At 42.4% G+C, this 27,885-nt stretch overlaps 1 protein-coding gene across 1 annotated transcript in view; it reads right to left on the bottom strand.

The window, feature by feature from the left end:
* Window positions 1–1,578: 1,578 nt before the first annotated feature.
* The window catches only part of BLTP3A (bridge-like lipid transfer protein family member 3A), a 56,838-nt gene continuing 30,531 nt past the window's right edge, over window positions 1,579–27,885 (bottom strand). The window contains exons 5-21 of the mRNA XM_081195793.1: window positions 26,708–26,897; window positions 25,702–25,842; window positions 24,383–24,553; window positions 22,962–23,133; window positions 20,822–20,908; window positions 19,929–20,099; window positions 17,779–17,933; window positions 16,781–16,922; window positions 12,813–13,006; window positions 10,839–12,370; window positions 9,597–9,793; window positions 8,449–8,600; window positions 8,191–8,341; window positions 6,446–6,711; window positions 5,048–5,156; window positions 4,626–4,729; window positions 1,579–2,072 (exon numbers count right to left, since the gene is read on the bottom strand). Coding sequence (XP_081051919.1) covers window positions 1,947–2,072; window positions 4,626–4,729; window positions 5,048–5,156; window positions 6,446–6,711; window positions 8,191–8,341; window positions 8,449–8,600; window positions 9,597–9,793; window positions 10,839–12,370; window positions 12,813–13,006; window positions 16,781–16,922; window positions 17,779–17,933; window positions 19,929–20,099; window positions 20,822–20,908; window positions 22,962–23,133; window positions 24,383–24,553; window positions 25,702–25,842; window positions 26,708–26,897 — 4,060 coding nt within the window. The 3' untranslated portion in view covers window positions 1,579–1,946. The remainder of the gene's footprint in view (window positions 2,073–4,625; window positions 4,730–5,047; window positions 5,157–6,445; window positions 6,712–8,190; window positions 8,342–8,448; window positions 8,601–9,596; window positions 9,794–10,838; window positions 12,371–12,812; window positions 13,007–16,780; window positions 16,923–17,778; window positions 17,934–19,928; window positions 20,100–20,821; window positions 20,909–22,961; window positions 23,134–24,382; window positions 24,554–25,701; window positions 25,843–26,707; window positions 26,898–27,885) is intronic.

Consider the following 27,885-nt stretch of genomic DNA (forward strand, 5'->3'; position numbering starts at 1 on the left):
TGTGAGTTTTCATCCAGCAACACCTGGAGGACCACTGGTTCCGCAGTCTTGCTCTACTGGGTCTCATATGCTTCTTAAAGATATGGATGTACAGTATAGCTGTTTTCTTAAAAAGTCAGTTTCAGAGACTGGCCAAGAACCAACATTTTGTTGAGTTGTGTGTTTATCAACGGTAACACAACATTTTAAAAAGTAGAACAAAATGGCTGGTGGAGGAGGGTGAGAAGTGTGAGTTAGCATTCACACATTTGCTCATTCCCCCGGTTCCAGGAGTGTTGTACAATATACCTTCATGACTTATACCCTATGCCCTTTTAAAATGTGGGGGGTTTTTTGGAGGGGGAGGCTACTGGGTTGTTGTTTTTATTTTTGTTAGGTATTTTGTGGTTTTATATCTTGATTTTATTCTGTGATCTGCCCTGAGACCCACCCAAGTATAGGGCGGTATATAAATTCAATAAATAATAGAATAATAATTCAACTAGGCACAGAACTCATTATAGGCTTGTCATTCATTAGAGGCTTAACTAACATCTAATTTCTGTAATCTTCAATATGATAGTTAGTTCATGTATAGTGAGCAAGCAGAGGCCTTCTGTTGTAAATTGTTAGACTGTGTTTACTTGCCTGAGACTGGCTTTAACTGCTTGGAGAGTCATATTGTACTAATTTACAGGCTGCATCTAAGGCTGGAATCCCTGGAGACATTCTTTCCTCCTTGCTTTTACCATTTCCCCCTATGTAAGCTTCATCAAGCCTTGTTAAAACTGCTTCAGAGCAAAGTCCCCTCTAAAATTGTTTTGGACACAACCTCTTTATGGAAACATCCAAGAAAACTAGCACTGGCCAAGCCTGTTCCAGAGCTTAATTGCTGTTTCATTCATTCCAAATAGCAAACGAGTGACAGCAAAAAGAAGAAGGGGTTGAGCATTCAGCCACTCTACATAATCGCACACTAGAACAATTTCAACCAGCATTAATCTGGATTACAGAAAGCTGCAACATAGTTTGCGGTTCATGATTTACCAAATGAACTGCTAAGGATGACCTAGAGGTAATTGGTAGAACCCACTTCCTCTGTGCTGTCCAGGCTTATCTGTGTAGTGTAATGCAAAGGAAAAGTGCTTCCAACATGTCTCAGCTGTCAAGGACAGGACATGTGCAGCTTTTTACTAAATTAAACCCAGTAAGGGTTGTGATACTGCAAGAAGGCAATGGTGAAGGTCAACTGAGCTTATGAAGAAGTGGGAGGAAGGCTAGTGAAATGCTCCACTAAAAGTATCTTACTGGAAAAGACAAGTGTGGGGGGGGACAGTTTAATGGGAAACTGCGGCCACCAAAACGCATATCAGGCCTGATTAATTTTATACTTTCTGTTCCTAGCACCCTTTCCTGTGCTCAGCCTGTACCACCCCTCGTTCTTCTATGCCTCAGGCTCATGGTGCTGCACCAAAGCTCCATGAAATTTATTTTCAATGGTTAAGAATGCTTCAGCAAGGAAGACTGACCCTTACTGTTTTGGTGTATAATATACATGTCCCCAATGCTACCCATCACCTCAAGCAGGAATGAAGCAGATGATGAGAAAGATTAATCATTTTTCAGCACCACTTTTAGACAACTTGAATGGGACAGAAACCTAGTTCTTCCTTGTTTGGCTTTGCAGCTTTTAGATTCAATGCTGCCATGTTTCAGCTGAAGTGTAGTTGCATGCTATCTGGACATGGGCTGCAAACTGAACACTCCAGGTCATCATATTCCCGCGTTTCCTCACTGCCTGTCCATTTCCATGTTCCATCTCCTGTAATGGCACACTGTTTCTGCTCCTCAAGGCAGTTACTCTGGATTGAAGATGGCCTAGGTAGCTGTAATGTAACAAGCAAGCTTTTTTTATGCTGCTGGTGATCTCTGGTTGCCCTGAGCATCTGTAGCTCAGTCCTCTGCTGTCAAAGCTGGAAGAGAGGATCATATTTCCTTATTTCCTGTAGTAGGCGTATTTTGTCCAGATTGGCTTCTGCAAGGGCTTTTTTTGTGACCTGTAGCTCTCTCTCCAAAGCTGGCACTTCTTTTAGCTACAAAGACAAAATAAGGAGCGGGGGTGGGGGTGAAGAGAGATAAAAGTATTTTTCAAGCTGTGAACTGCAAGACACAATTTGGATAGTGAGGCATTATGCCCATATTATTCAAAGAGATAACTTCCCCAGCAGGAGTACTTGCCGATAGTCTAGTCTCATAGCTATTAGCTTTCAGTGACTTTCTTTTTAATGCAGTAATTCTTATTTCAGAAATTATTAAGTGCTTCATCAAATTAAAAAGTGCTTCATATTACACACGCACACACACACACTTTGCGTGTTGATCTCAAGAAAGGAAAAGCAGATTGCAATCAAGGACCATTATTCAAGTTCCTGAAAATCTGAGCACGATTCTCTGTAGAGTAATCCCTGATTTTTTCTGCCCAGCTTTTGGTTTTAAGTTTTCCATTACTATTCAAATTGTAACGTAAGCATATAAATCAAATTATGTGCAAAATAATAATAATCAACATTAGATTCATCAAGACTGAACATTAGCCCATCAATAGCAGCATCAGTATATAAGAAGAACCATGAGCTTATCTTGTCCAATATCCTGTTTCCAACAGAGGCCAACCAGATGTCCATGTGCAGCTAAGATTTTTAGTGCACAATGCAAAGGCCACAGTATCTTTCATCTTTAAAATAAAAATTAATGCAAAACAGCATCATATTTTATACCGATACCTATTTGTTTGGGATGTGCATGTTTGTGTATACACACACCCCCATACTATATTTGCACTAGTCTTGTCATTATGCAGCACCCAATGCAGGAATTGTAGCACCAAATCACAATCCTGGATTTGCTGAAGTCACAGCAAGATGGGGGATGGTGGGAAAAGAAGGCAGATTGCATAACATCAGTGGCTGTGATACAGAAGCAAGAAAGGAGAGACAATGAGAGGGGAAACGTGGCTTAAAATAATGGAAGAGGTTTGAATAGATCAGAAAGAAGAACATGGAGGAATTGCTTTTAAAAAAGTTTTAACAAGAAGAAATAGTGCAGGTGGGTACAACACAGAGGCAAACACCAAAAAGCTAACACAACAAAGCCTCTCAATTCCCTTCTCACTGTACTCAGATCTTGTTTTAAACCCCCACTTTTTCCCTTTCTCCTGTTCCATTCAAACCTTTGTGGTTGTTTAAAACTACAACATTTTCCCACTCAGTGTTTCTCCATCACTGCTCTACTCAAATCTGTCCCTCTTGCATTATTAAGTTGCCTCATGTGTGACAAAATGGCAGGCATCCCCAAACTCAGCCCTCCAGCTGTTTTGGGACTACAACTCCCATCATCCCTAGCGAACAGGACCAGTGGTCAGGGATGATGGGAATTGTAGTCCCAAAACAGCTGGAGGGCAAAGTTTGGGGAAGCCTGCAAAAACGAGTATATGGAGTGGCACAAGCATGGGAAAAGAGCCTTCACACTTAAAAAGAATACACACTTAAAAAGAATGCAAAGTAGACATTGCAAAAGAAAATGCAGCAGGTTTTACAAGCCTAAAACTGTGGCAGAAAATTATCTGGGACTCTGATTTATACATGGAGATATGTACACAGGTTCCTAGTTCACTTTACTGCTTATCTATTAACTTTAACAGTACAATGAACTGCCAGATTTTGTTGATTTTTACTATAAGCAGAGAATGTTTACAACAATACAGCTCACAGCGGAAACTACAATATTAATAGTGCTTTTCCTGAATTATTGATAGTTTTTGAAATAAATCTGCAGCCTCAGAAACACTAAAAAGTAATAATAAAATGCTAAAGTAATTGTCTTTTAGAGGGAAACATTGTAAGCTGGCACTATATTGGATGTTTTCCTCTAAAAAGCAAGTATTTTATTACTATTGACACAGCACTTTTTGATGTAGTTCACAATTCAGATTTCTTTATTTTGGTCATTTCTTACAACCGTAATGCAAGCAAGTTAATTGCAATTTCCCTTATAGGAGGGAAAGGCCATTAATCAGGGTAAGAATGCATTTATTACTAATGAAGTTGCCCTGTATGCTAGCTTACTTCCTACTACTGCCAGAGCCATTTTCAAAAAAAACTCCAGTCTTGGGTACCAGAGACTGAATGATTCTATTATTCATACATTAACATGAACCAACTGTGTTGATGAAGAGTGTTTGAAGTCATAATGCAAGATGGTTATAATAGAACCATCCTCTTTTTTCGTTGCTATCAGTGTTATCTGTTACACTCTTAATCCCTTTGATATATGTATTAATATTTATTCCATTATTATGGCAACTGGTGAATATAAATATTGTATCTATTCAAAATCCTGCTTCAGATAGCAGTCTTTGCAAGAAATGCTACTGTGCTGTCTCTGAGAATCAGCAAATGACATGCTTGCCTTTGCTTCTGCAAAGAAATGTGAAAAGAGGGAAGAGAACGGAAACTGAGATATCCAGAAATGAGTACACAAGAGCTGATATTTGTAAGTACATTAGCAAGGAAATAAACATACAGGTAGGGGCTTGTATTTCCCTCCCTTTTCCTTTAGTGACTGCAAGCTGTTAAGATATGGCATACCTGAAGTTCATCACTGCTTCCTGCTGAAACTGCAGAAATTCTCCGCTGTTTCTTAATATCTTTCTGAAGCCTCTTCTGCATAGAAGATCCTTCCCCCTGTGCAACTGAAAAGTCATGCAGAAAACACAAGTATGATGAAATAACCTGCAGGATGTGGATGTTAAGATAAAGCCTCCAATTTTTTTTTCAGAATGAGAAACTGAAGATAAAGGAGGGAAATGGCTGAGCAGCAATATCCAACAGCACATTGCAATTTTAGTCCCCCAATAAATATTTTACATATCACTTAAATGTCATATTAATCATCTCAATGTACTGGTAGCAACAAAAAGGAAGCTGGGGTGGGTTAAAGGTTCTAGCAGGCTTAGCTGTTTTAGCTGCAGCATCTTCCAGCCACTGCTACTGCCATTCATGGTACTGACCTTTTATACAGAATACTCCATCATCATCACAACAAACAACAACATGGTCCACTGCAAGGATTAAAGGCACAGGACCAGGAGAAGTAGGGTATATTCGAGGAGTGTCATCCTGCAAAACAAAGAATATTAGCTATAAAAATTATTCTCTCCAATTTTTGCAGAAACCATATTATCTATGCAAGCATTTCCATACCCTATCCCAATAAAGCATTATTATAATACAATGGAAGATCAAACCCAGTCCGAGGTCAGAATATAATGATGCCCATGCTTCCATATATGTGGGCTGGGAGCAGGGAAGATGCAGTTAACTTTTGGTGGCAGCTCTTTGCTGCCATCTGTAGTGCAATGCCACTATAGATATGTACAGTGGTACCTCTGGTTACATACTTAATTCATTCCAGAGGTCCGTTCTTAACCTGAAACTGTTCTTAACCTGAAGCACCACTTTAGCTAATGGGGCCTCCTGCTGTTGCTGTGCTGCCGCGCGATTTCTGTTCTCATCCTGAAGCAAAGTTCTTAACCCGAGGTACTATTTCTGGGTTAGCGGAGTCTGTAACCCAAGGTACCACTGTAAAAGCTAAAAGGTAAAGGTAAAGGACCCAGACATACAGATATGAATTCAGCTTTTGAAGGGACTAATTGAAATAGGAAAGTTGAAAGACTCTGCGTATGTATGCTAGATTTTGCATGGTCCTGAGGATTTCGGCCTATAAAATTTCATTTATTACACATCCAAAGTGATTTAGAAGATGTACTCCAAAGTTTCCTTTGCTTCAGATACCACTGCACTCTGATCAGGTAATAATGGTTCCTTTTGTATGATACAGAATTTTACAAAGGGTGGTGGAATACTTTAAAGCCTATATTATAACTGAGGAAAGCAAAGCACACAAGATTTGTTTGTTTTCAGTATCTTGCCTTTCCAAGGCTGAAAGAGGCCATCAATAAACCTGAACAAGACCGATGTCATGAGTTAAGAATGCCCTTGTTATCAGTTCCCAGAATGAAGACCAATTAGCAGTCTTCTGAGGTCACCTGTTAAATTTTTAACAACTCACAGTGCTAGTTACATAACTCATGACAAAACATCAAAGAGTTAGATTCTGAGGGCTCTACTACATGGTCCAAGTTTCTATGTTAATAGGGTTAGAGTGTGGGGTGGTGGGGGTGGAAGACTAAAAATACAATGTCTACCAGTAATCCCTGTTCACATGTTTACTGACATTCCTGAAGAACACTAAAAGGACAGTGACGCTGGATGTACCTTTGCAGAAGGAATGCTCATTCTTTTTCAGCAATACTTGTTCCTCTGTATACTTGAAAATGTGAACATACGTAGTAATATCTACACTTCCTCCCAATCCATTCTAAAAGCTAATGTACACATTCTCCCACCTTCAGTGTAATCTTGGTGTCCACAATTTCAATCTTCATGGGAATAACTTCAGGGATCACCTCATCCTCAAGGAAGGGTCCAAGGCTGGAAACAAAGGATGTCAGCAGCTCTGCACGATAGCTATGAATCAGCATGTGGAAAAAACCATTCTGAACAGCCAGAGGTGAATGCACTGCAGCACTTGGTCCTATTTCATATTGTAAAGACACTTCAGGCTGGGTCAGGTTAGTTTCACTGGTTTGAGGTCTCTCCGAGTTTAGCTCTCCTAAAAGTATAAGGTGGTTATAGCAGCAGTATTCTATAGCTTACAATGTTGATAATTCTCCCATCCTCTCCCCCTACTAAAACTGTTTAACTAATGCCATTAAATCTATCAGCTAGCGCAAGGATGGGAAACCTGTGGCCCTACAAAAGCTGTTAGATTCTGATTCTTATAACGCCCAGTCAGCATGGGGAATGGTCAGGGATGAAGACAGCTGTAGTTCAGGGAGATCTGAAAGGGCCAAAGGTTAGCCACACCTTAGCTAGTGGAAGGCCCTATTACTGTTCAGAGGCTCCAAGCAGCTAGATGAAATCAATTTTGCCTTGGATCATCAGGCTCCCTAATAGAAATCAGAACTACAGACATGGAAGATGGAATAATTTAATATAACCCCAAACAGTTTACAGTGCAGTCTTGTAACATAAACACAGAAGTAAACCCCAGTGAGTTCCGTGGGGCTTGCTCTCATCTAACTGGATATATTTTCTTGCGTTCAGCAGCTTTATATTAATGGAAAATTTATGTGTATTTGATTATCTAAAGCATTCAGCTTTATTTATACAGAATGAAAGTTCTCTTTGATAACGAGCCCTGAGTTTTGTAAAACTGGCTTCTCAAACTAAGGTTCCCTCTCTAACTATTATTCTTTTGAACAACCCGTCCTCCCAAGTATATTACCAGCTTAATTCCATCCTATTATATCTTGTGCTCTCTAGTGGCCAAAAGATATACAACAAGGGGCCCACATTAAGTTCAATTCCATTTTTAAAATGGAAACTTGTGCTACTAAAATAATCCATTTTAAGAGTCTGAAGCCATGTAATTTTGCCAGAGACATCACACTGCTGTCTTACATCTACACTGCCTTCTGAAATCTAGCATTGTCCCTTACCTCTCATTAACCACATCCTGACACACTCAATATTAGAGATGAGGACACAGCATCTCTTTAAAAAAATTAAAAATTGTCCCTGGCCTTTCCCCAGCCTTTTTCTGCCTTCTTCACCACACATATTCCACCTTTTTACATTTTTAACTGTTCAGCAGAATCATGTGACTCCTATTGGTAGAAAAGACAGGAAATAGTGAATAATACTTCAGCTTGGGGAAAGAGACATAGCTCAGTGGTAGAGCATGTGGTTTGCATACAGAATGTGTCAGGTTGAATATCTGGTATTTTCAGATAGGGCTGGGAAAAGACTCATGCCTGAAACCCTGGACACACCTGCCAGTCAGTGCTGGCAAACTTGAGCAAGATGGACACTTGTGTAAACCTATCACAAAACCTAGAAGTCAGAGTTGTAGATCTATATCCCAGAGAAGTTTGTACGGAAAAAATAGTGGGTTTCCCCCCCTTCTATGTAAGACTGGAAGGCAAACACAACACATAGGCACCAAGACTCCTGATTGTATTGTACAGGCAAAAACAGATCTCTGCACATGCATCAAAGCTACTGAACTTTACCTTGGTCAGTAACATACCTGTGAAGTCACCTTGCAGAAACTGCCACATACTTTGATTTCCTAGGTGCTCAGGAGCTAGCTCCATAACCTGAAGGGCAAGTCCCATATCATCTCCTTTCGTCTCTATCACACAGTTTACTTCTTTCATTTTCAACACTAAGACAGATACCTAAAACAGCAAGCCATAGAACAAATGAGTGCTGCAACCTAGTTGTTCTCTCTCTAACTCCTCAGGGAAATAATATTTAAAAGAACAAGAAAGGGATGACATCTGACCATCTGGGGGCTGGAGTCTGGTCCGCTGGGAGAAGCTGAGCTGTTGATATATGTTGATTCTCTTTCCTCATCTGCCATTGGGCTTGACCTGTGGCCTGCATCATCAAGGACTTGGGGAATGTGACCAGGGGTAAGAGGTTCCAGGCTAGACTCTGAAGAAAAATCAAGAAGTTCAGTAGCAGAATCCTGAAACATCTAAAAAGACTACACACTTGGACTGGATTAATTTTAAAAATGTAAATGCCCCATAAGGAAAATTGCATTTCTAAGTAAGAGCTTATATGCCAGGCAATTTACTAAACATTTTAGTGGAAGGCAGGGGAGACAATTTTTGCTTATTTCCCTCTGAAGTGCTCAGCACCACTCCCCATGCTGTTCCACAGCATTTCCAATCCTTTGGAGAATATTTCTGGGAGACGGGGGGGGGGATTTGCAAGGGGAAGGGGAAATAGATGAAAATTGCCTCTTCCACCAGCATCATCATCATCATTTTTTTATTTGTATGCCGCCTTTCCACAGTTAAAAAAACAATGCTCAAGGCGGCTTACAGCATGACAAGATTTACATAATTACAAAAGTCATAAACAATAAATAAACCACATAAAAAATACACAACCAAATGGGAAACAATTTCCACATAAATCAAAATCTAAAACTAAGAATACAGCATTAATATCACAGTTTAAAATGACATAGGTAAAAAAAGCAATTTAAACAAAAAACAAAAACAAAACAAAATGGAGCCCTCTCTGCCCGGCAGCGGCAGCGGCAGCGGCAGCGGCAGCGGCAGCAGTTCTTATAGGCCTGTCAGGCCCCGCCCTAGGCCAGGTGGTGAGTGGCAGGACTGGGGCCCTCAGGCGCTGAGCAGGGGATATCTCCACAGGATCAAAAGACTTCAGTGGGTAGAAGCCCTTCCATTCACCCAAAGCTAAGCTTGGATCCAGCCTGCAGTTTGCATTAGGACCCCCTTCTCCAACCGTCACCGCACCAATTCTACGATGAATTTCCCATAATCCATCCCACCTAGTTATTAAAAAGTGTCTTTTAATTACACAAATGCTGTTTTTGTACAAATTATACCCTCAAGTAAAAAACCCATGTATTTTATAACTTATAAGGGGGGGGGGTTGCAAGTTAATTCTCATTACCAGGTTCTATAAGCATCACAAAACCATCACTGCCATCGCTATCCACTGACAACCTATCTTCAGGACCACTGCCATCTAGAGAGCTGGTATCAAAGGAATGTTGGGAGGCAGTCCTTTTCATGGAGAAGAAACGCATTCGCCCACTACTGCCTCCCACTGGAGTCAACGGCCCCTCTTCAGTCTTCGGTGTGGGATCCCTAACAACAAGCACAGATCAAAGCTGTTTGGTATTACTGGATTAGATGCAAAATTATAATTGAAAGATGCCCATCATTATGACAGCTGGTACATAGTAAGAGGAGCTATATATTGGAGGGAGTGTGGCCCAAGGTGCTTTGTACAAAGAAATAAATTGAACTCCCTGCCCACAGCCTTCCCTGTTATTGCAAGCTAAGCCATCTTCTGTCAGAACTGGATGAACACATTTTTTGTCTCGTGGCCATCTTGACATTATTCCTATATGCAGTGCTCTATTGGGAACCACTTGCTTACATAAGAGCAAAATAAAGAAGGTGCGTTTGAGGACACTAGTGGGATAGAGCTGGTGAGGGAACCTGTGGCTCTCCAGATATTAGAATAATAGAACTGTAGTGTTGGAAGATTGCACAAGGGTCATCCAGTCCAACCCCCTGCAATGCAGGAATGTTTTAACCAACTTGGGGCTCGAACCCACAACCCTGAGATTAAGTGTCTTGTGCTCTACAGGCTGAGCTATCCCAGGGAGTCCTACAGAATACAAGTCCCTTCAGGGCCAGACAGCAATGCCCATGGTTGGGTATAATTTGAGTGCTAGTACAACAATATCAGGAGGGCTATAGGTTCCCCACCTCTGGCTAGTGGCTGATTCTACCTCCTATTCCAGTGACCCAAGTATCTGGGATGAAGGTCAGGCTTTGTCCACTCTCTGGTGAATCCCAAATTGTTACATGTTTATCTCACAAAAGTCAGTGGCAGCCATTGAGAACTGAGCCATTTCCCCATCTTCGTAGGCTAGCTCTATCATCTGCATTTCCCTGCCCAGGTGATGATCTACCTTGGAACTGAGTGTACTTTGAATGAAAAAAATTACAAGAGATGTGGAGACCTTTGATTTCTGTAATCGGCAAAATAAGACTGGTTTATCTGGCATTTATTCTACTTTCCATAAAACTATTCCCAACACTATAAAGCAAACTCAAGTGTGAAAAACCACTATCATAGCACTTACAGAATGGCTATTTAGGTGATTAGAAAACTACTCACTTAATTTGGGGGTGGACAAACATCTTCTGCATTGTGGAAGCCATCTTTTCCCTACTTAAGCTGAAAGCATCTTTTGTCATTGACATAGCCTCTTTGGTGAGGTCCATGGTCACATGCAAGGCTTCCTTGGTGGCACCCTTAGTTATATGCAGTGCACTAGATAACTCCAGCTCCATGCTTTTCAGAGGGATTAGCTCCTCTTGTCCATTTAGAGAGACTTGTATGCCACCTAAAGGATCTACAAAGGAAGATGGGCTAGAAGGAAGACCTTGGGGAGTTGGAGAAAAATTTTCAAGCTCACTTGGTCTTTCTGCACCAAGGACTTCTTCAGCTTCATGTGCTTCTTCTATAGGACCTCGTTCTACTGCGGTTTCTCCTACTAAGGCTCCATCGCTCTGGGATTTTAGCATTCCATCTTGCAATGCCACCACACCATCTGTGCTCTCAATTCCACTATCTTCTAGTACTTTCATGGGGCTGCCATCTTCCTTCTCTGAGCTAGCGTCCGATCTCAGCTCTCCGCCTTCAGCAACCAGTCCCTCCCTGCTCTCTGAAGGGGAGAGTTCAGATTCTATAAGGCTTGTAGTATCTGAGTCAACAGACCTAGGTTGCAATGCAGAATCTGGAGTAGGATGCATTAGCAAGGCCAGCTCAGCACTGTCGAACATGACGCCCATACAAGTGGTTATGGAATCTAGAGGGGACCCAATTATTTCCTGAGTGTCTTGGGTCAACTGCTCTTGAAATGTCAACAGAACTTCTTTCATCCTAAGTAGCATCAAATACTGGTAGTGGTTGAGTCGCACCTTCATGTGTGCACTTGAATACAGAAGAACATGGACATCTGCAGATACTTCCACATCATCAACATTTCCTTCACCATTAACAATGTGGTTTTCTTCTTCCAAGACTTCCTTTGTCTCTGGGGCGAGGTAGATGCTTTTCAAATCCTGCTCAGTCTTTGATCTTTGGCAGAACTGCTCTTCTCTGGAAAGGTGCTGATGTTTGGCATGATTACTAAAGCTAGCGGAAGGTTTGATTTTAGCTGGTGAGGCAGAAGAGACATGCGGCACTGATGCTTGAGCTACCTCCCATCTCTTTGGGAGGCAGGCCCAGACACAGAGTGGAAATGGGTTGATAAAGTTAAGGGCTTTGCCTTTTGAGCTCTTTGCTCCTTCAAAGTCCAATGAGAGCTCAGCGAAATTGAAAGACCAAAGGTCTTCAGAAGCGGATGACTTGCCGGGGGAAAGGGGAAAGTCTGCATGTTTCTGGGATTTAGTGTCCACTTGGTAAGCATGACGTAAAAAGAGGGTGTGCAGGAGGCTGAAGTTATCCTGAAATTTAGGGAACTGGGTGTAGCTGGAGTGGAAGAATTCTGAAGCAGCAAATTTACGGAACAGGTTCTGGAGGGCTAAACAACTGCAGTGTGGAGCATGCCTTGTGTTGGTAGCTGTTATTTCTGATGCGCGAATGGATAGGCAGTGGGGACGGTCCCGGTGATCGACAACTTTCTTCTCCACTGGGATGTTTAGCTACAACAATTGGGGGGGGGGAGGGGGAAAGACGAAAAATGATCAACATAGACATGCAAACTATCCTATATCCTCAACTTGAAAACATAACAGTTATCCCTTCTTTGGCAGATGTTAATAAAAAAAAAGCTTTTTAATAATTTCATGGCTGAGTCAGAAATTGATCTGGTTTAGCACACTGAAGGAACTATAGCAAATATTCTATACTGTGCTACATATTCTGATTACTGAAGCACTAGTACTTTCCTCTTAACTAGAGACTTTCATGATTTGCCTCAGTAATAGCACCAGTGAAAGCTGCCAACCTTCCACAAGTTGCATAGAGAAGGATAAATAGCAAGACTATAATTTCAAAAAGCCAGAAGTTGTTCCCCTCAGCCACCCGCCCTCCTTGTCTCATGAGTTCCCTTTTACATCATTCAAGTCAGAGCAGAAAAAATACCTTGAGCATGAAGCCATCCAGTCTGACATCAATGTGCTCATCCTGCTTGCCAGAATTCTCTAGTTTGTATATAGCTTTGAAATGCTGTAAACTGCGATAGAGATCAAGGCAAAACAAGTTCACCCAGAGCACGCTTACTGTGTCCAAAGTGAATATCAAACCATTCAGCTGCAGGTACAAATTTGGGCATGGGACTAGAGAGAATGAAAAAAGGACAAGTTAGCTTTCCAGGAGTTTTGGCAGCACTAGATAAAGAAGGGGTGGGTGGGTTAAGAGCTGCACACAACATCTAATTCAGTATCTGGCCTCTTACAACAATCCATTTTGAAATACCTTACGGTTCTGTAAGGGCCTATTACGGTACTATGACCCTGCCGTTCTTTTTCCAGTTTAAATTCATCAGATACATTCTGAACCTCTCTGGCAATGTCTATCGTTTTGATTACTCCATGTACCGTATTTTTCGCTCTATAGGACGCACTTTTTCCCCTTCAAAAATGAAGGGGAAATGTGTGTGCGTCCTATGGAGCGAAGATGCCATAGCCCCGCGACCCTCTCCTGGCTGGAGAGGTGACGCGCGGCTATGGCAGGAACCTCTGCAGACCCGTGTCACCTCTCCAGCCGGGAGAGCGCGCGCGCGGGGCTAAAGCAGCCCCCCGTGACCCTCTCCCGGCTGGAGAGGTGACACGCGGCTATGGCAGGAGCCTCTATAGCCGCGCGTCACCTCCCCAGCCGGGAGAGTGCGCGCGGTGGCTAAAGCAGCCCCCCGCGACCCTCTCCCGGCTGGAGAGGTGACGCGCGGCTATGTCAGGAGCCTCTATAGCTGCGCGTCACCTCTCCAGCCGGGAGAGGGTCGCGGGGGGCTGGTTTAGCCCCGCACGCGCTCTCCCGGCTGGGGAGGTGACGCACGGCTATGACAGGAGCCTCTACAGCCCCACGTCACCTCTCCAGCCGGGAGAGCGCGCACAGGGCTAAAGAAGCACCCCGCGCGCGCTCTCCCGGCTGGAGAGGTGACGCGCGGCTATGGCAGGAACCTCTACAGCCCCGTGTCACCTCTCCAGCTGGGAGAGCGCGCGGGGCTAAAGCAGCCCCCCACGACCCTCTCCTGGCTGGAGAGGTGACGCGCGGCTATGGCAGGAGCCTCTCCGCTGCGCCTTTCCGCTGCTCCCTGACCTGCTCTTTGGGGCTGGTGGTGGGCTTCCCCCCCGCCAGCCCCAAAGAGCAGGTTGAAAGGAACCTGAAGCCTGGAGAGCGAGAGGGGTCAGTGCACACCGACCCCTCTCGCTCTCCAGGCGTCTAAGGTAGCCGCCTGAACGCACCTTAAACGGCACCTTGTTTTAGAGTGGGAAAACAAGAGGGGGAAAGTTCTCCCCCTCTCTGTGCAGCGCCTCCTGCCGCTTCACTGAAGGGGCGCTGGGCAGAGAGGGGGAGATTTTTTTTTTCTTGTTCTCCCCCCTCTAAAACAAAGTGCGTCCTATTGTCCGGTGCGTCCTATGGTGCGAAAAATACGGTAGTTAATTTGACAATTCCTTTTCTGAAGTCAGCTGTATTACTGGTTTTCAACAACATCCTGGGCAAAGTAAATGGGATGTAATCTTGGACTCAGCTGAGAGGAAGCAAAACATGCTTCTCACTGAAGGCACAAGGAGTAGGAAACAGGTTTTGCCCACACCCCAGTTTATGTCCTCGGGTGCATGCCTTTACTTTCTTCCATACCATTCTGGCTGAGAAAGGTATTCTTGTGCTTCCACCACCCCAAGCAGAAGCTGCTGGATTGAAGAATGGTGCAAAGGGAAAGAGATAATGCAGCAGCGATGATACAACTTCTCGGTTGGAAGGGAGGGGGGTAATTATTCACCTCCTCCACAGGGCCTTGAAGCTGTCTTTGGTTCAGATAAGCAGGGTAGATCCAAGCTCCCCAAGTCCTCCCTGCCTTGCTCAAACAATGGTATGCCTCCAATAATACACAGGACAGGGAATAGAGATTCAAGAAGTAGAAGGGTGTTGACAGAAGCAGTAAGTGTGAGTACATAACAGGATGCAGAAGAGACTTTTCACCTCCTCTCCCTCCCATTTACAACACTCTCCATTAACAGTGTCACTTTGCATCCAATTAGCTCAAATATTTTGCAGGAATTAAATCTCCACAACACCCACTGTGAAATAAAGGCCACACAAGGGAACACATATTATATACAATGTTATCAGAGATTAGTGGCAGATATTTAAGAAAAGAAACTGGCAAAATCTAATTAAGTGTGAGGGAAAGAAGAAATGAGGCATGGGTTGCTGAAGGGATTAACACTCAGGGCAAGCATGAGGGGAGGGGGAAGCCTCCCCCCCAAACAGTTTCTAATCTAATCTGCATTGGAACAAAAGTCTTCTGGCATTTCATTTCTCCCTCTCTGCTGGCTGGGTGAAAATGTGTTATCATTTCTTATTTACTGAAACAGTTTCTTCCAAAGGGTTGGAATGCTTTGAAGAAACAAGAAGTGGTATCACATTTTCTTCACACATTTTTTAAAAAAGGGGAACTGAGCTAGGAAGATTTCTCTCATCTCTGATGACCAAACTAACGTTGGGATTCCTCAATCTCCTCATAGGCTTTCTTAAGGCAAATTTCCAAACCTGCAGAAAGATACAGGATCAGCTTCCTCAGAATGCAAAAGCAAATAAAGAGAAATAATATTGTAAATTAGAGAAATAGAGCCAAACTATACGATAAGTTAGCTCCATATCTGTGCCACCAAGTGTAGTTATTTGCTAGGGAAAACAGGAGTCCTTTCCCAGTCCTACCTGGACACCTTTTGTATGCAAACCATGTTTTTTTTTGTTTTATAATTTATACAAAATGCCAGTGCTGGCACATACACAAACACCCCAGTGTAGATCAGGACCCTGGTGTGGGAGGTTTTAACCCTTTGTCTCCCAACAATGGTCTCAGTTCAGATTGATTTCCCCACTCCAAGCATTTGCATAGGAAAAAAGTTCCCACTGAAGTTAACAGAAGCTTTTCATATGCCACCATTGCCACCATTAAAAAAATCTATGGTTTCTTAGGGTTTTCACAGTACAATTCCTTATTCCACACACACACACACACACACACACACACACACACACACACACACACGTTCTCCTCCCTCCCTGCACCCCATTTTTTTATAGTTATAGCATTTTAATTTCCAATGTCCAGTTGTTTGGTGTGTTATACACTGTTCAGAATCACACACTCAGAGAGGGGTTAGGATTAATGAATGTAAATGCTGTGTTGGGGTTCTCTGTAAACACCTGTTAGGTTGGAGAAGTTGTGTCCCCCACTTCTTCTGCTTGTGGGTATTACTCAGTGAATAGTTCCAAAAATGTACTCCAAATCTCTTGGAAGCTGAACTCTTTAAGCAGTTTATGGATCAGAATTTTCTGAAGGGTTGCTAGTTGCAGAAGGTCTCATATCCAGTTTTCTGTGCTTGGTGCGGCCCAGACTTTCCAGTGTTGGATGATTATTCGTTTTGCTGCTAGTGTGGAACCATCCATCTTGACCTTTTGATAAGATTCACCTGACAGGTATGTCACCACATGGTGTCTCCTTTTGACATGGTTTTGTCCAGCACCAAATTATTCTCATTCCCAGAAGTGTTTGATACTGGGCTGTTCCAAAAGAGTTGAGCTAGGCCTGCTTGTGGCAGCTTACACTTCCAGAAGTCATCTGTGGCTGTAATGTCCATGTGCTTCAGATGTTTTGGTGTCCAGTAGGCTCATAGGTGTATTTTATGCTGGGTTAACATGGGGCTTTTCCACATTGTGGAGCTTCTATTTCTTTGCAATTTGAATTGAGACAATAGCAGTGGCAAAGGATTTTCATGCTGGCAATTTGTATTTTAAAAATGTTGCATTCAAGTGCACAGATATGGAGGCAATTTATCATCTAGTTTGGCCTATAGACTCCTGAGGAGATGTAGAATAGTTACCTGGAAAATCTGGATTGTCTGGGAAGTAGTACTCAGTGAACTCAATATGAATGGCTGAGGTATGATCAGGAAGATTCAGCAGTTTCCTTCTACATGAGAGCAGGGTCGAGGGTTTCTTACTATGTTGTCCAGCTGTGGAAACCTGAAAAACAAGGAGTTGTAGATTCTCATTCAAGAGTAAAAATAATGACTGTCTGAAGACAATAGAAGACAGTGATTTGGCCTTGTGGTGCCCAAGGTCTAAAAGACAGAAGAACTGTTTCTCTGAAGCACTATTTCAATCTAGAATCTCAAAAATTAAGAGCCCTGAAGCTGAAAAACATGTGAGCACAAACAAGCTGATAGCAAAAAATGATATACAGTGGTGCCCCGCAAGACGAATGCCTCGCAAGACGAAAAACTCGCTAGACGAAAGAGTTTTCCGTTTTTTGAGTCGTTCCACAAGACAAATTTCCCTATGGGCTTGCTTCGCAAGACGAAACGTCTTGCGAGTTCTTGTGAGTTTGTTTCCTTTTTCTTAAAGCCGCTAAGCCGCTAATAGCCGCTAAGCCGTTAATAGCCGCTAATAGCCGCTAAGCCGCTAATAGCCGTGCTTCGCAAGACGAAAAAACCGCAAGACGAAGAGACTCGTGGAACGGATTAATTTCGTCTTGCGAGGAACCACTGTACTATATGACCATATTACAGTAGTATATTTTCTCCCTTTGAAGCAGAGTAATCATCTATTTGCTTCTTTGAAAAACAAACACCAGAACATGTGGCAACAAAGGCAGCAGCTTAGATTGGAAAATATTTACTAAGAGGCCTACTTTCAGCCACGGAACAACATTTGTGCTGACATTGTTTAAGAGCAAATAAAAAAATGAACATGTATTGGGCATTTGTACTTTAAAAGGCATAAAAAAGTGAGCAAGTGTCTGAACCTATGGTTTGGTTCACAAGTCAGGAAGAATGAGCAAGTAACAATGGGGCAGCAGATACTCTATCAACAACTGTACCTGATGAATATCCAAATCATCAACTCGGACAACCACACAGCTAGATCGGAGTCTATTCCATGCAGGCCGCTGGAGTCCAAATAGGATAGGTGATGGCATGCTTGCTTGAGGTATCCCTTTCTCTGGTGAGCTTGTTTGAGAACTAGAAAGACCATCTTAAAGACATTTTTTCGTCATCAGAACAGGCAAAATTATATTTCAAACACAAAATTTAACAAGGTAGTCCTCCTCCCACCAATTCTGTATTGATATGGAACATTGGACTCAAAGCAGATAACACAGCATGGAAAAAATGTAATACTTTGAGAAAACATAGTAGGCTCTTCCAATCAATAATTTGTACTTAAAAAGGAAACCAATCATGGTTCTTGGAAACCCTGCCCACTACTCTAGATTCAGGGACTTTGGTGAAAACTCAAAAGCAGGGAGCCACAGATTGTGGCTTGACTTCCCAGCTATTATTTATCATGGCCACTGACTACTCCCATTAAGGAAAGCCCTGCTATGTAGCATTTGGGGAGGGAGAAAAACAGAGAGGCAGGAATTGGTGTCTGAGCGATGCAACAAAACTTTTTTAAGTGTTGGCCCTAGCCAGGGAGGACCATTTGCATCCTACTTCAGGCAGCAAAGCATCTTGGACCAGTGCAGTCACCCCTCTCATTTTCAGTACGTGCCAGAGGTTTCAGAGAAAGGGCAGAAACTTTGCTCTCACTTTGCACTACAATTTGTAGAAAGAAAAACAATGGAGTTCCTTGCACCACTTCCCCCTTTCCCAATGCCTGCACAGGTGCTGGGGAAGCCCTAATTTTCTCAAGTGGTCTAGAGCAGTGTTTCCCAACCTTTTTTGGGCAACGGCACACCTGTTTAATGAAAAAAATCTCGCGGCACACCACCATTACAGCCCCGTGACGTCAGCGCGCAGCGTCACGCCGGGAGGGACGCACGAAAGTGAAAGTTTTTAATTTTTTCCCCTCCCCCTTGCCGGGGAACCTCCAAGCTTTGGGGGTGGGGGGGGGAGGAGGCAGCAGAGCGAGGGACTGAGGGACGGCGGCAGCTGAGGCGGCGGCGGCTGTTGTGGTGGTGGCGGCGATAGCGGGCGGAGGAGGGGGCGGCGGCGGGAGTTGCTGCTGCTGCTGCCCGGACATGCCGGCCTCCTCCTCCTCCGCTGTCTCGCGCTCCTCCCTTTTGCACGCGCTGCCCCGCCGCTCGGCACCACCACCGCGGAGCCGCCCCCGGCTCGACGCGGATCCTCGCCGCCGCCGCCTCTCACCGCCCGACTCGCCCGCCTCCCTCCCACGGCACACCAGCCGATGTCTCACGGCACACTAGTGTGCCGCGGAACACCGGTTGGGAAACACTGGTCTAGAGCAGGCGCTCAATGATCACACCATAAATTACAGCAACAGATTCCTACATCCACAAAAGAATGCTCATTCACCCTAATTATATTCAGGTAGGGAGGCAGCAGCAGCAGTATACCCTCTGCCCACAATCTCCCTCAGATCCCAGACCCAAGAGGGGGGAAAGTAGGTAGAAATTGAAACCACTCTTTTCCTAGTAAACCTCAAACAAAATACATGGTGGGTCATGAAACTTGGTTTGTTCTCTTTTGCCACAAGGTGGCTAATTCTTCCTTACCCTAAGGCGGTGGATGAGAAAGACTCAGTGCAAAATCCCTTAACACTCCAATATGCTACAATGTTGGTGGAGGGAAGTAAATTTTCCTCCCCGCCTTCCTGAAAGGAAATGGCCAACGGCTTGGGGGCAAGAAGAGGTGGTGCAGCTTGGAACAACTGCTGGCCCCATGTCTTATCTTAGATGGTTACTTGGGAAAGGAGGGAGGAGGCTGTTGACACAGCTGACCTGGCAAGTCGGTTTGTGGAACTCTATTCAGAAATCTTTCCAGAATTAAGCCGGTAAGGACATTATTTTAGGTGTCACCTTTGTTTTATTCTGGTCTCAGACCTAACTTTTGCAATGTTCAACATGGCACATTAGTAACTGTAGAACTGTGGCAGGTGGAGGATTCAACAGCAGTTTACAGAACACAGGGTTACCCATATTTTGAGGGTCACATGTCTTATCAAAAGCCTCCAGAAGTTGGTGAATTCATGATTAAGCAAGTATGAAGGATATGTATTTTGTGTTACCTGGTCTCTTTTTGAAGGGAGAATCTTTTCCAGTGGTTTTGGAGAAGGCAGAGCTTATTTTTTCACCATGTTTTGCCATCTTGCTTTGGAATTCGTTCACCAGCTTTTCTGCCCACTGTTCCCGGGTTTCCATGGCCTCACAATACTGCACCCAGTGTTTGCAGCTGTCTCCTGAATAATACAGTAGGTTAATATTGAAAGGACCACTGTCTCTCAACTGCACAATGATCCATTCTGCAAATGCTCTACTGTACTCTGCACAACCTTCCTCAAACAGCCAAAGCATTCGTTTTTCCTTGTTAGTGGCATAGTTCAGTTTTCAGATTTTGTCTGCTTTTAGTACCACTCATCGCACAGGTGAACAAATTTTGCCATTGGGGTTTCAAATTCAAAAGCTTTTCAAAGCTGTATCCCTGTTCATTGTTTTATGTCAGGGAATTTCTGCACAATTTTTAGCACAATGAAAGTACAACCATTACTAACTTGTTGCACTCAGGTCTTTCAAATCTTCCCTTGACGGTGAATTCCTGTACCATAGAAATCGTATTTGTTGAACACTGGCTTCACTATATTCTGTTCCTTGGCATTATGACTGCTATGAAGAATGTTGTTGCAATTAGTGCGACCTCAGCAATGTTCTGCACATTGAGCCCTGCTAAAAACAACCTATAAACCTCAATCAGAGAGACCATGTATGCCTTTCCACACATCTTTTGTGCACCTTCCCTCCTCTCCCTATCCATTCCATGGTGGTGATAGGATAATGCTGGTACTGGAGAAGTTTATTGCAGCAGCACACTGACAAAACTAAATTGAGGTAGACTGACTAAAATTCCAGTTCTTAGTCATTAACACTGTTTAAATTACAAATGAGACTCACAGAATGTTCTTACCTGCCCAGTGGAAAGGATAATAGTCAAAGGCCAGTCTCCTAAATGTTAGTTGCATTGCGCCTCCCATTATTCCATGTTTGGAAGCACCTATGGTAAAATGAAAAAACCAAAAAACTTTAGTCTTTTACTAGTCTTACATCAGGAGAATCAGAAACAAACTGTGCAGGTGAGCATTCTTCTTTGAGTGATACTTCTTTGAGTCCAGCATTCTCATATAGGCTGATGAGGATGCCAGATCACAGTGCTGTAGTCACTGCACTGCTTTGGAGAAGACAAGATCTTCACCAGCAGGGATTCTGTCCTATTTACACTACAAAATTGTCACTCCTTGCGCTTCTGCTTATATTCTGACTGCTTCTGGACAACTTCCAGAGCAGTTCACTGGCCCCTAACATCCTCTGGGATTGTTAATTGGAAATCTATGTGAATCAGTGGTCTGTGTGGAACAGCTTTCACCAGCTGTAACTGAAAGGCTTGTTGAGCCCTAAAGATGTGCGATCCAATGCACATTTATATATTTTATTGTAAGCCACCTTAGGGAAGCTTTCTAAAGAACACAGTTCAAACATCTTTTTCAAAAATCTGTCTTACAGATAATCTAACCTATTATCACTGGCCCCGACAACAAAATTCCTCAAATATACAGACACTATGCAGCACTAAACATATATACTGGGCCTCTAGTGCCACTGGATAGAGATACTAGTTTCTCAAACATCTACACGGCTGTAGCGAATGAAATTGCTGGAAAATATGCACTAACTGTGGGAAATAAAACAAAGAAAACAAATTGGAATAATGCTGAAGAAATAGCACTCAGGTAAAATAACTAACTACATATTTTTGAGACAATTTATTCTAATAATAAAGAGTTGTGTCAGTGATGTGGGGGAAAGGGATATACAGAGGTACCTTGGTTTAAGAACAGCTTAGTTTATGAACAACTTGGGTTAAGAACGCTGCAAACCCGGAAATAGGTGTTTTGGTTTGTGAACTTTGCCTTGGAAGCAGAACAATTTGCAAATTGAGTCCCCTGCTGCTATGGGAAAGCACGCCTTGGTTTAAGAACACTTTGGTTTAAGAACGGACTTACAGAGTGAATTAAGTTCGTAAACCAAGGTACCACTGTATAGTAACAATAGCAACCACTGCAGATGAAGAACACCCACACGGGAATAGGATTAAAACTAGGACAAACCAAAAGAGCAAGATGGTTCCTCAAGGAGGTAAAAATTGTTTCAAGTAGAGAAAGATCACCAGAAAACTCAAGAGAAAATTCACCAGATTAATTTAGTTGAATTACTCCAGATTTTCCCAGCCAGGATTCAAAAGTCATAAGAGACCAGATGAATGTGAAAGCAATCAAGTTATTTTCAATAAGATCAAGTGTCTGTTCTATTTGCTTTTCAACTTCCACCAGTGTCCTCAGAAAACCATCCAAACCAGTCTGGTTACTTCAGCTCAAAATGAAAATGAAAATCTCAGGATGGAACTACATATTACCTCAGCAAAAACAGCTCCCCAAGCTCATGTTTACTAATGTAGAAGAAGGGTAATTTGTCAGGAAGCATAATAGGGCAGGAGAGGGGGTACTTAGATGTTATCCCCACCTTGGTTATTCTTCCTTTAGCCCAAACATACTTATGGTTTCAAAGCCTGGCTTGGGAGTGGATGAGAAATGATTAAAAATATGTGAGGAAGATCACTGGCAGAGAATGATAAATAACTGGAGTAAGAGTAAAGCACTTTGTCCCACCCACCAATTTTCTCTGGAAGTGCCTCTTGCATAATTTGCCTTAAGAGAAAAACAAACGGCTGGGAACCTCATGTTTCTCCTCAAAATATGCAGTTTTCCTCTTAGGCACTTCTGAACCATGATTACTGCCTCACTGATGCCTGTAAGAAGTCTCTCATCATATAGTTTTTATATAGACTTGTAACCTGCTTTTTTTTTTTTTTTACTAGACTCCCCATAACAGCTTACAACATTTATAAAATACAGCTTTTCAATAGCAAAACTTTACAGCTCAAAAATTAAGACCATGCAATGGATAGACACATGAGAAAAGATGGGTCGGGGAGGAAGGGAATAAGGAAAGAGAATTTTAGGTTTTCCTAATCACAGTTTATGTTTGGGTACCTGTCTCTCGCGTGTGACTGTCATCACAGATGTGAAGGTCTAGACGGGAGATGAGAAGGTGGTAGGAAGACTCTTTCATATCATGTTTCTCAAAGTACTGGCTGATCACTTTGTGGCTGTTCCCAAATGACTGAGGCCAGGACTGTTGAGCACTCGGAGCTGGAGGTGTGATCTATAACAGAGAAATTAAGCCTAGGCATATACATATAGAACCAAGGTGAAACAATGGATTTATATTTTACGAGGAAGGAGACAACACAGGTTATACTAAAAAAAAACCCTAGAGGGTGCTATACTGAAACAGAAATTTAATATGGGGTGAGTGAGGCTTTGAAAATGTCTAATTAAATGAAGATTTATCTTTTGCAGCCTTGGCTCTTCCTTTTCACCTGCAGCATGAATTCAAGTGAGGGATACCATCTTCAGGATGGGCAGAAATGTTGCCTTTTAGCCTTACTATTTAAAGATCAGGCAGTATTTCTCTCATCTCTGATCTTAGCATTATGAGATGGGTCTAGCTAGGATCCCAGGCTGGTGGGCTAAAAAAATTCTTGCTGCAGTTGTTGCATACATAAACAGTCTTTTATCTTCCCTTGGTATCTCTTCACCCACTATACCCAATAAAAAGGCTTCTGGTTTTTTAACAAAAGTATTTTTAAACATTTTCTTTAACTCATTATATATAATTTCCCAGAAAGCCTTTGCCTCTTTACAAGTCCAGCAGGGATCTTCTTTTATTCTTATGTATATTGTTATTATTACTATCACTCCTCTGAATTTCATCAGTTTTGAGTACAAGGCTGCCCTCTCTAAAGCTCTTCCTATCTCTTCTCTTCACTGACTTTACATCTCCTCAGTTTGAAAGTTACTATGGAAAATAAAATTGGATCATCTTAAGCACAGACTGCTTATGCTATCTCAACACCAAGTTAATAAAGATTTTAAAAGGCAGTGCAATTTAATGGGTGGTTTAAAGAGAGAACATGAAGGAAGGGGCATAAGAGGGATACCAATGCACTGAAGCTGGGGAATGATAGTAACTATTTCACATGAAACATTTGAAGAAGAGGTCTCAAGAAGGTTTAAAAAAAAATCTGTGGCAGAAAAGAGATGGTAGAAGTGTCCATTTTTATTTAATATGTTTTGTTCCTCAGCAAGCAAAATCTCTGCAGTGGCCACTATGGTGAAAGACAAAAGGGCAGCCATCTGACAGTGACAGAAAATTCTATACCCAGTAAAAGCTTCTTCACTAATGTCTTTGCTGTTTACATTTAATGTTTAACAGATTACTGTATTTTAATACTTTGTTGGAAGCCGCCCAGAGTGGCTGGGGAAACCCAACCAGATGGGCGGGGTATAAATAATAAATTCTATTCTATTCTACCGAACACCATCCTAGCATGTAAGGAAGAGCTGCTTACATGGACAGGTTCAGGAGCCAAACTTTTCCTTTGCTGGGCTGACTTCTCCATGGCTTCACTCAAGGACTCTGCATACTTCATCATTGCCTTCAGCTGAGAATCAGTCAGCACCCACAGCAAGTCATCAAGAAGGAACATGAGCTTGGATGCCACCACATTACAATCCTTTGTCTGTCTCATAAACAGAAAAAAAAGTTTAGCATAAACATCTGGTCCAAAAACATTTACTCCCTTTGCTGATGGGACTTCACAGAACTAATTAACTGAGTTTTAGTGGACATGTGCAACAACAGCAAAGTGAGAAGTAGGCAACGCCTCTGGCTGATTGCAGATATCTAGTTCGGGTATCTGACAGAAGTTACATTTGCCAGCATGCTCATAGCTCAGCATTTATCACTTTTATCTGAAGAAGAAAGGAACAGGCTGCGTTGTTAAACTTGCTAGAGCATGAAAACGAACAGATTATGCTGTGTGGGTGTTTCAAGCACTCATCTCACTGTGGGAATTTGTATATAATAATCAAGTTATCATATGTGAAGAATGATGTACTTCTGTAGGGTGCTTGGTATCTGCACAGCCATGGGCTTTACCACAGTGTCTAAAGGAGGACATGCGATCTGGAGAACATGACAGAAATTGGAAAAGCTGAAGTTATTTTTTAAAAAATATTTTCTTTTTTGGGGGGGAGGAAACTTGAGATGGCCCTAAATCGGGAGTTTGATTTCTTTTTCGAGCATAGTTTCCAGTACCTTGACCTCTGCTTTTATACACCTATTACACACCATAATGTTAACTATGAATTCCCACTCCTCTCTATTACTGTTTGAGACAAAGCATACTGGAAGAAGAAGAAGGGTTTGGATTTGATATCCTGCTTTATCACTACCCGAAGGAGTCTCAAAGCGGCTAACAATCTCCTTTCCCTTCCTCCCCCACAACAAACACTCTGTGAGGTGAGTGGGGTTGAGAGACTTCAAAGAAGTGTGACTAGCCCAAGGTCACCTGGCAGCTGCATGTGGAGGAGCGGAGACGCGAACCCGGTTCACCAGATTACGAGTTTACCACTCTTAACCTCTACACCACACTGCAATGCCACACAATGTCCCTCACAAAAACCTTAAGAAATAAAAATAAAATAAAATGCAAATTTTAATAATTCATTACAGCTACAGAACACAGACTTTCTAATTGAATGCAGAATGACTGCATAAGCAAAGAATTTCAGATCTCCAATATTCAGTAGAAGACCAAAGGATGTTATCTGAACACACTTGTGGGGCCTACTAAGTATTTCATCCAACTGCGCTTTCCATACTTGCCTTTCTCTTAAGAGATATTTGGATTCTGCCCTGGTTCGTAATAAGTCTTAGCGGGGTGGTGACAGGATCTTGATCTCCGTTTTCTGTAGCATCTGCCTCTATGCGAAGCGTTTGCCAGGTGAGTTCTTTAAATGTTAGAACCTATGCAGAGGGGGGAGAGAGCACAAAGACAAAAAGGGAAGAATGCTGAACTTTTAAAGATGGATACAATGTATTGTAGCAAATTAGGAAACATACTTTACTGAAGCAGGAAGAAAATGTGTGATTGCACTCTAGGGGAAACAATAGAACTCTTCAGCATCCCACCTTGTTTCAGAATGAGATATGGCCAACAGCAGCCTTAGAGCAACCTCTATCCTTAGGGCCTAATTAGGCCTGGCGCAAGTTGCAATTTGAGCCATAAGGCTGTTTCCCACAAACCATGGCCACCTGTCCCATACATGACAAGGTTAAGATGAGCTCCCAATTACTCCTTTGCAAACAGGGCTCCCTGCCAGCAGAAATAAGCACAGACAGGGAACCCCAACAAGACTGGCAGCATTAGGTAGTTCCCTGCCAAGGTTCGCTTTCTCGGTGTGTGGGAAGCTGGTTTAGATTCAAACCCCTTGAAAGTATAGCTTCAAAGGAGGTTGCTGTAACCAGCTGGATAGGTAGCAGATTATTAAAGGTGGGCGTGGGGGTGTCATTGAATGTCTATACATTAGTACCTCAGGTTACATATGCTTCAGGTTACATACGCTTCAGGTTACAGACTCCACTAACCCAGAAATAGTGCTTCAGGTTAAGAACTTTGCTTCAGGATGAGAACAGAAATTGTGCTCCGGCGGTGCGGCAGCAGCAGGAGGCCCCATTAGCTAAAGTGGTGCTTCAGGTTAAGAACAGTTTCAGGTTAAGAATAGACCTCCAGAACGAATTAAGTACTTAACCCGTAGTACCACTGTATTGCAAATCCTTGTGAGCCAGCAGAAGAGATTTCAAATAAGAGACTATTTAATTAGGGTCTTACCTCTCCCCTGTTTGGATCAGTGATGCGGGTGAAGCGGAGGTCACTTTGCTGCCAGTTGGGGTTGACACTGTATCCTTGAAGCTGCCACAGTTCAAAAGAAGCATGGAAGGCCTTGGAGTGGATCTTGATGGTGATGGAATTGACAGCAATAAACATACCCTCTACCACCTTCTCAGCAAAGCCATATTCACTGTAAGGAGGGAAAGGGCTTTTAAAAGGGCAGGAAATCTGATCATTGCAGCATGACATAACATTGTTACAAGGCAAGTTTCTGCTAGGCTGGTATTAAACACAGCTGATTCACAAGCTAGATGTGACCTCCACGCTTATACTCTCCAACCCTTCTTCAATATCAAGGAACACTGTAGTAATGAAATGTCTTTCTGCTCATGAATGTGAAATTCTGATGTTTCAGGATATTATAATGTATTCAGTAATAGAATTCAATTTATAAACTGAAACACTCATGAGCAATTATGATCCTACAGTAATAAACGAGGAGCAAGTTATATTTTTCTTTTCCTGAAATATAAAAATATTCACAGAGGGGAAAAAATACTGAAATATACAGATGGCATCGATTTAAATCTTAGGACTGAAAGGGACTAGGTAGTCATGATATTCAAACAGAACACCGAGGTAGGATTTTCTATACCTTAGCTATGTAAAGACATAATTCAGAACAAAGCATGCCACAAAGACTGGAAGCAAACTACTTTTTATAGATATCTACTAACAATAAATAAGTTTGATATGCAGACATTAAGAAATGAATGGAATAAAGAATTAGAATTTTCAATATTACCTAGACAATGGGAAAGTATTTTAGCCTCTATATCCATGGTAAGACTAATACAGCAGAAAATAATATTTAGAATCTATTAGACTCCTTTACGTCTGTATATAAAAGGATTTGCCAAGATTGCATAATGCTAGAGATGTGGTAAGGACAATGCATCACTGAAACATATGTTTATACAGTGTTCTATACTTACTAAATTTTGGGAGAAAGTACTGGATTGTGTGACTATGACTGTTGAGAAAAAACTAAAATTTTTAGCAGAGAATATTCTTCTGAACTATATACCTATACATACCTACTATATGGAATGGACAACATATGAACTGGACAACAAAAATGGATTTTAAGTGCTCTAATGGTAGCCAAGAGGCTGATA

The sequence above is a fragment of the Podarcis bocagei genome (assembly GCF_964188305.1).
Source record: "Podarcis bocagei genome assembly, chromosome: 5".
Classification (NCBI taxonomy): domain Eukaryota; kingdom Metazoa; phylum Chordata; class Lepidosauria; order Squamata; family Lacertidae; genus Podarcis; species Podarcis bocagei.